Source organism: Centruroides vittatus, unplaced genomic scaffold, assembly GCF_030686945.1.
Source record: "Centruroides vittatus isolate TY-2023 unplaced genomic scaffold, ASM3068694v2 contig_134, whole genome shotgun sequence".
NCBI lineage: Eukaryota > Metazoa > Arthropoda > Arachnida > Scorpiones > Buthidae > Centruroides > Centruroides vittatus.
Window position 1 is genome coordinate 1 of NW_027120852.1, and position 10,602 is coordinate 10,602.

General features: G+C 30.3%; 1 protein-coding gene across 2 annotated transcripts; it reads left to right on the forward strand.

Moving 5' to 3' along the window:
• Nucleotides 1-8,871: 8,871 nt before the first annotated feature.
• LOC136990736 (putative nuclease HARBI1) lies at nucleotides 8,872-10,535 on the forward strand. Of its 2 annotated transcripts, none has more exons than XM_067289164.1 (3): nucleotides 8,872-9,252; nucleotides 9,392-9,536; nucleotides 10,030-10,535. In XM_067289164.1, the coding sequence occupies exons 1-3, from the start codon at nucleotides 8,953-8,955 to the stop codon at nucleotides 10,419-10,421; spliced, it is 837 nt and encodes a 278-aa protein (XP_067145265.1). In that variant the 5' UTR covers nucleotides 8,872-8,952; the 3' UTR covers nucleotides 10,422-10,535. The 2 variants fall into 2 exon arrangements, 1 of the variants encoding a protein (XP_067145265.1); XR_010883105.1 differs by having other exon boundaries at nucleotides 8,873-9,256.
• Nucleotides 10,536-10,602: the final 67 nt, after the last annotated feature.

The following is a 10,602-nucleotide window of genomic DNA, read 5'->3' on the forward strand; positions in this document are numbered from 1 at the left end:
GGTGACACCTAGTCGTACAACGAGTTTTCGGTTAATTATTCACAATATATAAAAACACAAAACGTAATTCTTTAAATGCAAATACTTCGTGTCAATTATTTGTAAAAGAAAGTTTTGAATCGTCGATTTCCGCGATTTATTTCGGTGTGATAATGTCGGAATTAAAAGTAAAAGATTTTGTTCTTTATTAAACTCCGCGTACAGAAAATTATAAAAATACAGCTAAAAAGCTGTTCGAGCGTAATTTGCTTCAATTTTATTATTGACATTAGCAAGTACGCACAGTCTTTTTAACTATAAACTGAATTTCCTCTTAAAAGCATAATATAATTCGTAACTTTAAAAAATTATAAAGTAATTTAATATCACAATAAACAACACATTTCTATTTTATGAAACGCAAATAGTAAACGAAAAAATAACAATAAGTGTAAGATGTATCTTGTTTTTATGAATGGGAATATCAATTGTAAGGATAATAATTGCGGAGAATGATTCTCTACAATTATTCTGCGATGTGACTCTGAATGATTCTGTTAATAATTTAAATTCGGAATTACAACTCCATATTATTTGCGATTATCATATACTGCTAATTTCCCTGTTGAGTTTATTATAATAGTACCTCTGAAATTTTATAAATGTTTCCACGTAATTGATTGGCAGAAAGTGGATCGGGAAAACGGTCTTGAGTAGAAAATACGAGGAAACTTAATCACTTCGCAATTTTTGAAGAAAGGTCCAAACTCATAAAGTAGCAGTGAAGATTTCTCGGCTTCGTCAAAACAACAATGATAATTAAAGTCACTTATTGATATCGTTATTTAATATTGGTTTCGGTAAATTAGCACAGTTACATTGAGCATTGTTTGAAAAATTAACTAAATGTTTTATGTAACCCTATAGAGTTTTAATGTGTTCGCTTATTTCATGGCTTTGAGAATCGAAATATTAAAATGAAAATATAAAGTCTTGTAATATTTACTTTAGATAAAACCTCTTCGGCATGAGTCGAGTACGTGTGTTGTTGCAACTGATCATTTCGTTTAAAGCGAGACCCACAGCCTTCGGAATTGCATTTAAAAGGCTTTTCATCCGAATGCACTTTCGTGTGACGTCTTAAAACGCTCATATCCGAAAAACTACTTTCGCAGAATTCGCATTTAAACGGCTTCTCACTCGTGTGAGTCCACATATGTCGTATCTAGCTTTTGTTTTGACACAAAAAATTTGCCGCACACGGTGCATTCGTGTTTTCTTTCCTTTCAAAAAATTAAATTGTAAATTTAAACAGAAACTATTTATGATGTTACAATTATTATGGTAAAATCTATATGTACTCTAAGTACGATACGAGATTAAGATTGAACGTGTCCTGTCAGGAATTATGATAAACATTGCCAAATAAAAAGGGTTCCACAAAATAGAGGTTTTACTCACCATTTTTGCTTTTAATGAATTTAATTACAGATAAAATTACAAATCCTGTAAATTTAAATTTTCTAAATTGACTTATTTGCAGAAATCTGTCCGAAAATGGAAACAACAATGCGGAGAAATAATGTTATAAGATGCTATTGTTCTCTCAAAGTGATTAAATGCGTGTGATTCGAACACAACAATAATTGGAAACACGGAGATATAATTGCATTTTTTCCGTTTTTGTATGTGACTTTTATCTAATTTCAAATATTTCAGCTGTCACATTCATATTATTCGTCATATTTTTAATGTGTAATAAAAAGTAGTTTCAAATCGTATTTTATGCATCTTGGCATTTTACTCTTTTCAAGTAACAAATGATTTTTGGTTTTTATCATTTTTGAAATTTTGTGGACCTTCACGTTGAAGTTTTCCTGTGAACGATTTCTTTCTAAATTAATTTATGTACGTAATACTTAAAACTAAAAAGTAATAAATGATTTAATTATGTAACTCGTATATTGCGATGATTTTGGCATTGTTTTTAACACCGTCTTACTTTCAAAACCCCTATTGATGAACTCGTTAAACCTTTGGCTCTCGGACATGGAATTTTATGCCGATTTTGTACTCCTTATCTTTAATAAAACATCATTGCGGACCATTTTTATGCTAATTTTCAATCTTTTATTGATTATGTGATCAATGGCTGCACCTTCTATTTACACGAGATTAGTTCTGCTATTGAGATATGCCTTACGTTTAACAATAGGTGTAACCTGCCTTTCTCTGTTGACTTTATGTTCGCCTGGGCTTCCCATCTTTCTTTGAAAGAATTAAATGTTTTGATCGTTTATTAGGAATATTTTAATGACTTTATCTATCAAGATTTTCTATCCATCTATATTTGGTTTATGGCGTCTGACATCGCCCTCCGACCTCCGGGAACCTTCTCCATCTCTCATCCCGTTTTCACTACATTCAAAACTTTACTCCGTCGTACCAAATTCGTCTGGTTTCTTCCTCTCTCTCTCTCTCTCTCTCTCTCTCTCTCGTCTCTCTCTCTCTCTCTCTCTCTCTCTCGTCTTTTTGTGGAATTATGTTGGGTGTATTCCATTGGCACTTTCGGGGGTCTTTCATTACTTCATTCTTTTTACGTGTTTAAACCAAATACAGTAAAGTTGTTTCCTCTTTATTTCTTCCAAAACCGTCTCTTTCGATCCCCTTAGGTCTTTCATTGTGTCATTATGTTATTCTTTCTCTTTTCGAGATTCTGCGACGATATTCGCAATGCATTCGTTTCAACCGTTGTTGCTTCTCTCTTTTCTTTCCCAGTCATTCTCCATGCTTCCGCCCCGTATAACAGAATGCTTGTAGCATTATATATATATATTCTCTTGATCTAGTTATTTCTTCACTCCACCATATTCCATTTAATCTTTTAACTGCTCTCTTACCTTGTGATAAATTTAAACAATATTCCAAGAATAACTGTATTCCAAGATAATTTTAATGCTCACATCCCTCAATATTTTTTCCTTCTTCCAGTTCCATGTCTGTTTTAGCCTCTCCTATGCATAAATATTTTGTTTTACTCGTGTTTATATATAAACCTCCTTTAAAATATTCTTCTTTTATTTTTCTTGTCATGTATTCCAGATTATCCTTATCTTCTGCCATTACTATGTATTATTTGCAAATTGCAATGTAATCATTGGTTTACCGTTAATATCTATTCCCATATTACAACATTTCTTTTTCCGTATTTTCGATACTTTTTCTACGTAGATTTTAAATAAAGTTGGTGAGATACAGCATCCCTGTCTTAGTTCTTTTAATACCGTAAATCCTTCTGATATTTCTTTTCCAATTTTTATTTTCGTTATTTATTCTCTACATAATTGTTTAACTGCTTTAATAAGTGTGTTGTTAATATTTAAATCTTTTAATGTCTCCCATAATTTTCATGTTGCGACATTATCGTATGCTTTCGTTAAGTCTATAAACAACAAATGAGTTTCCTGTCCTGTTGCTAATCTTTTTTCCATAATCTGTTTTATACAGAAAATATTGCCTATACGTGATCTTCCTGTTCTGAATTCACTCTGCTCTTCTTTTTCTTTTGTCTGATATTCTTCTTCGATTAGACCTCTTATTAATCGTCCACTTTCCAAGCCAATTTTCCATTCTTTTGGAATGTTTTCTCCATTAAGACATCTTTCGAATAATTTTGTTGTCATTCTAAATAATTTTTCTGTTCCATTTTTTATCAGTTCTGCCGGTATTCCACCAGGACCACTTGCTCTATTATTCTTAAGTTTCATACATGCTTGTTTAATCTGTTTTATCTCTAAATGAATTGGTACATCCTTTTTTTGTATAGATCTGTCATAAATTGAATTCTATCTTCTGTTAATAAATTTTTATAATATTCTTTCGATTGTTTAACTGAGATAAACTGTCCTTTATTACTATTATTTTCATTCCTTACATATTTTAGGAACTTCCGTGTTTCAGTGCATTTTCTTCCTCCTATTACAGTGGAACCTCGGTATACGACCTTACTCCGTTCCTGATGCTTGGACTTATACCGAATAGGACGTATACCAAACCAACCTTTCTCGTTCAACCAAATTAATTCGTTCTCATGTAAAAAAACTCTTCTTGATATGGTATATTAATGGGGTTGTAAAATAATTGAAACACTGTTTGAGCACATTAATAAAAGAATAAATTTTATTATAGATTTTAAAGTTATTACAGTAATAATCGCAAATAATTGCTTCTGATACGCTGTCTCCAGCACATTGTTTTTCAGTTATCGAAAGCAAAAGCAATTTGTCAACACGATCTAATGTCTCCGATCTTTGTTTAGAAATTGATTTAACCCCTCTCGCAACGTTAGCAGATTTAATAATGTCTTTATTTTTCACCATTGTCGATATCGTCGTTCTCGGAATACGGTACACAACAGTTAAATCTTCAACACCCGTGCCATCTTCACATTTCTCAACAATCTCTTTTTTCAGTTCCATTGTGATTCTAGTCATTTTTTTAGTTTTCTGTTGCTTTTCATTTGCCTTTTTGCAATTCACGATTAATAAAAGTAATAAAGTTTTACTTACAAATTAAAATCAGAAGAAATTTAACAAAGTTATAGACTGTGGCACCGCGAATGTCTAGTCTGGTCTAGTACACCGATAGTGCTACTTGTTCGTAGATGGCGCATGTAATTGAATTAAGTCGTATACCGAACAAAAGTCGTATACCGAGCAAAATTTGTTTCGTCCAAACAGGACGTATTCCGAATTGGACGTATTCTAAAGCAGACGTATACCGAGGTACCACTGTATGTGTTTCTATTTCTCTATAATTTCTATCCCAACCGAATTTTTTCTTTTCCAAAATTAATTTTTTGCTGATTTTCTAAGTTCCTTATATTTTATTCTATCCTCTTCTTTTCTTAGTGTTCATCCATTTTAAGTAAGTTTTTTTGTATCATGTTTTCAACTTTTTGTTTCACCAGAATTTTTTAAAAGGTTTTCCATGTTCTTCGATTTGTCCTAGAGCTTCATTTGCTGCCTCATGTACTGCTGTTTTTATATTTTCGTACAATTCTATAGTATTATCGTATTCTTTTTCTTTCCATTTTTAATCTAATCTTGTCTGAAACAGTCTTCTCGTATTTCCTTCTGCTGAGCTTTCGAGATTAAATTTGATTACTTCCATTTCCGTTTTTTCTTCTTTTTGTGTCTGTATTACTCTTCTGTAAAAAATAATGGTTTTTGCTGTTACTAATAGTAGTCTGAGCCACAAGTAGCACCTCTCTGTGCTCTTACATTTAAAAATTTAATTTGGGTTCTTTTCTTTGTAATAACATAGTCAATGATTGATTTTCACTGTCTAGTATGTTGAGTCCAAGTATATTTATGAATATCTTTATGTTTAAAAACCCATTATTTACTTTAAAGTGATTTGTATTACAGAAGTCTATTAGTCTTCTTCCACTATCATTGATTACATTTTCTCCGAATTGTCCAATAATTTTGTTATTTCTCAATGATCTTCTCGCATTGAAAACACCCAATAACATTATTTCTCTTGTCTCGCCTGTTTCCTCTATCACCTGTTGCATATTCTTGTAGAACACATCCTTACCCTCATGGGTTTCATCCTCCTTATTATTTATCTATGGTTTTTAAATCTTCATATACTTTTTTACAGCGTATCAATTATATATGATTTTGTAATTGCAGGAATAGTGTTTGGCTATTGTTAGTATCAGACCGTTTGTCAATTGATAATCAGCTGACTTTTAACAGGTTAAACCATAGTCTATTAACGTATGAATATGGTTATCCATAGAGGGGGTGCACGTGTCGTCACATGACTCCGCTCATATATACAGGCGCCATATTGGTTGCCGATTTCACGTTACCCCGCTTGATCACTTTATTACGTCAACATAGAAGAAAGGAATTTTACCGGCTTTGCAGCCGATTTAAAAGGTAATGATTTGATGAAATATAAAGTGAACATTTCTTTTATTAAATTGGATCCATAAGAAATGAAACAAACGGATTTTTCATCCAACGATTTAACCACGTGGCCAATATAAAACATGGAGAAAGTAAATTATTTGGTTTTAACAACTAACGCTGTCACACCAGTGTGACAGCGTTAGTTGTGGATTAGATGAAGGCATACAAATTACTCGATTCTCATAATTATTTGACAAGCGGATTTATTCATCGTGATGAATAAATCCGTGACGAATAAACCGATTTATTCATCGTTTTATTCGTAATGATTTAATTTTGCTTGTAGCAAAGTCTCACATGAAGATAAGTCTTCATGTGGGACTTTCCATCACTCATTACATAACTGCGTTAATATAAAGTAATTGTAATTATATATTTAGTCACATTTTAAGTTAAGTTGTATTTATAATTACCATCAAATTTTTTCTCGTCACTATGGTTGTGTTGCGCAAGTGTCTAACAACCTATTATTAAGGTTAAATTAATTAGCCTAATAAATATGACTATAATAAATTGGAGGGCTTATCACATCAGGGACCGACTGAAACAAAACAGACTAAATTTTTACAAAAATTACCCTTTAATTAACCACAATCAAATTTTTAGTAGACTGCATTTCGGGCACAAAAACATGTTAGCTTATATACACCCATACAGTATAAACACAAATATCTATCAAGACCATCATAAATAGGAATTCCAGACTAATACATTCTGGAATTGGCTGATCAGGAGTTTTTGTGTAAAGGTGTTTCCAAATAATTTACTGTTTCTCCGTGTTCTATAGTTGGCCACACGGTTAAATCGTTGGATGAAAAGTCCATTTGTTTCATTTCTTATGGATCCAATTCAATAAAAGAAGTTTTCTCTTTATATTTTATCAGTGGCGTGCCGTGACATTTGATGACAGGGAAGCTGTTTGTGTAAGGAGCCGACTTTCAGAGGCAATCAATTAATTGCGCGTCAGGGCCCGTTCGTATTCGTTTGTTCGATAAGTACAGTAAAAACCGTACACTTCTTTAAATGTATTTTTAATAGATTATCCGACGTACTTAATAAATAAGAAAGTTCAATATAATTACCTCCGTTATTAGATTCAATAAATTCCCTACGCCCTCTAAATGCCAATTCTCGCTTTGAGAAAAAACATATAACATCTATTAATTTAGATATACCTATTAATCGTAATTATCTCGCTATAATTTTCAATATTTATTTTATATTGTCTACCAATGTTAAATTCTATTGCGCTTTGATTTCCAAATTGCTTCAATTTTACGAAAGAATCGTCATTCGTCATAAATTTTTTTGTCGGTGTATTTATATTTAATTTAGGCATTGGTCTTTCTCTTTTAATAATGTTTTCCTTTTCATTATACGGTCTCGAGCCTAAACTTTTTTAAAATAAATTTTTGAATCACTAGCCACGATATAAGGGCTAAAATTAAAATTATAAAAATACTTACTCGGTAAAACAAAATGTGTGACGAATATACATACCTAGTACAAAAAGGTTTTTAATTGTACAAATATACTTTTAAAGAAACTTATAATTAAATATAACTTTGCGAAGAAACGTACATAAAAATAACAAAATATTCTTCACTTTTTAAATCTTAAAACAATTTACTTAGTGAAATACTGTAGCTCCCTACGAGTGGCTAATGAAAGGAATCAGAGACGGTCCTGGGATCTATTCTGAGTAGTATCGTTAAGCTAACGAATGCGATAAAAACCAGTTTCTATCGGAACCACGTGATTCGCGTTTAATCAACTGTTGAAAATGCTATTCTGAGCCGTTCGTTTCGTTTTCGGTGCCGATAGCCACGTGCGATAACTAAGCTTTTGTTATCGGTCACTCTCGAGGTACCGTTAGGAACGTAACGAAAGTGAAAACAACATGGCGTCTTTTGGTGTAAGGATGATTTTACTTCACGAACAATTGGAGAGAGAAGAAATTAGAATTCGACGTCGAGAATCTCAGTTTCATCTTCGAGCTGATGCTTTTCGGTTGAACGATATACGATTTAAACAACTTTATCGTCTTCCGAAACCATTAGTTGTATATATATGTGATGAATTACGCGATACGCTAGAGCCAAAATGTTTTAAGAAAAATGCTCTTTCTACAGAAATAAAAGTAAGTAGCTTTTTAATGTTAATAAACTATGTTGTTGTATCGCTTAAAAATAATTACCTTAACTATTTTATAATTGTTTTTTTGTTAAAATTTAAAGTAAGTAGATGCAGCATGAACATTATTTCTGAAATAGGTTTCATTCGCATATGTATAAATTAAAATGATAGCTTTGAATATAAATATATAAAAGTTTCGTGGAGATTACTGAATATAGTAATCTCCACGAAACTTTTATATATTTATATATTTTAATTAATTTTAATTCAGGTTGCACTTCATTCAAATTTCTTGTTAAAAATTACATTTAAACATTATTTCTTATATATACAATGTAAGCTGCAGTTTTGAAGAAATTAAACTTTAACAATATATCAAACTATAGTGTATAATCAATTAATATTAACATTTACTGCTTTCAAAATATATAAAAGTATAAATTTTAAATTATAGTAACCAATTATAAAATATATTAAACATAAGATAATGTATTTATAATTAAAGAATAATATGGAATTAATTTTCTCTTATTCATAGAAAAATGAATGTATAAAATTATTGAGAATATATGAAAATCATATATAAGAGGATATGTTTCCCAAATAATGACATTTTAGTCACATTAACATGATTTTGTTAAATACTATTTATTAATTGTATATGAAATATTGTTTAATACAAAATTGTTGATGTTCATATAACAATATGAATATGAATATACATATGCCTATAAAAATTTTTATAGATAACTTTTTGAAATATAATATTTGTGAGCTGCATTATAGTTTTCTTAAATTTGTTTTCTTGTAGGTATTATGTGCTCTTAGATTTTTTGCTTCTGGTTCTTATCAGATGCCAGTAGCTCAAGATCATACGTTAGAAATTAGCCAGCCATCAGTAAGCCGTTGCATAACAACAGTAAGCAAGGCAATAAATGTGGTTCTTCTACATCGCTGGATAAAATTTCCAAGTTCTGAAACAGAGATGACGACAGTAAAACAAAAATTCATGAGTTTAGGTGGCTTTCCGGGAGTGATAGGTGCTATTGATGGAACTCACATTCCTATAATTGCACCATCACTTAATGATCCCGACCATAAAGAATTTACGTACGTCAATCGAAAAGGATATCATTCCATAAATACACAAATAGTAAGTAAAAGACTAACTTTTTGGATTATATTTTAAATGGTTTTAGTACATAAATTATCAAATTTGTTATTAAATTATAAATATCATTTCGTGACACAAAAATAATACAATGAATTATTATATTTTCATTATTTGTCAGGTGTGTGATCCCGAAATGAAAATAAATAGCATTAATGCAAAATTTCCAGGATCAACACATGATTCATATATATGGAAAAGCTGCAATTTAAGACAAGCTTTTATAGAGGGAAAAATCAAAACAAATAATAATGCTTGGTTAATAGGTTAGTAAAATTAAACCAACAGATTTTTGATATTGAATATTACATATTCTTTAGATTTTTCTAAATAATACTTCCTATATGTAATAGTTGATTTATTTTTAGTTATTTTATTTTACAAATTACATGGTAATACAGTATTCACTTAGTTTATTAGAAACGATGGTACTGAAGTTGTATGTGAAATGAATATATTGATATTTTCACTTGTACACATGAAACTTCATTGAAAGTTTAGAATATTTGATTTATTATATGTAAATAGAACAGCAAAAATATTAAAAGTTTAATCAAAACAAGGCAGAGAAGACCATGGTTACACAATATCTTTTGTGTCATATGTCAATTGTCTTTATTTTATAATATATTTTAACTGTCTTTATTAATATCTATGTTTCTCATTTCACTTTATTATAAATATATACATATAAATAAATAAATATATATGAAAGTATGGCAAAATTCATTTATCAAAATTTTTTCTTTCTTTTTATAGGTGATAGTGGCTATCCAATGGAACCATGGCTTCTGACACCTATATTAGATGCTCAGCAGCAAAATGAGCAAAATTATAATAGAAGCTTGATATCAACGAGAATCATTGTAGAACGATGTAATGGACTTCTAAAGTCCCGATTCAGATGTTTACACAAGCACAGAGTGTTAAATTATTCGCCTTACAAAGCTGGATTAATAATTAATGCATGTGCTGTTTTACACAATATGTGCATAGTACATAAAATTTCTCTTGATGAGAATATAGATTTATACGACGAAATTATGGGAGAAATGGAATTTTCTACAGTTTCCAGACTTGGAGATGAAATCTCACTTAGCAACAAAGCCAGAGAAATACAAAAACAACTGCTCAGGAGCCATTTTATGTGAATTTTAATTCTCGTTGATGTCAACAATGTATTTTATATGTAAATAAAAATTACACCGTATAATAGCTGTGTAATTAAAATTATATACAATAAATAAAAAATGATATAATTCCTATATTGACTGATTTATATTCTGTAAATTTTAAACAATAGAAGCATTTATACTATACTGAAATAAAATG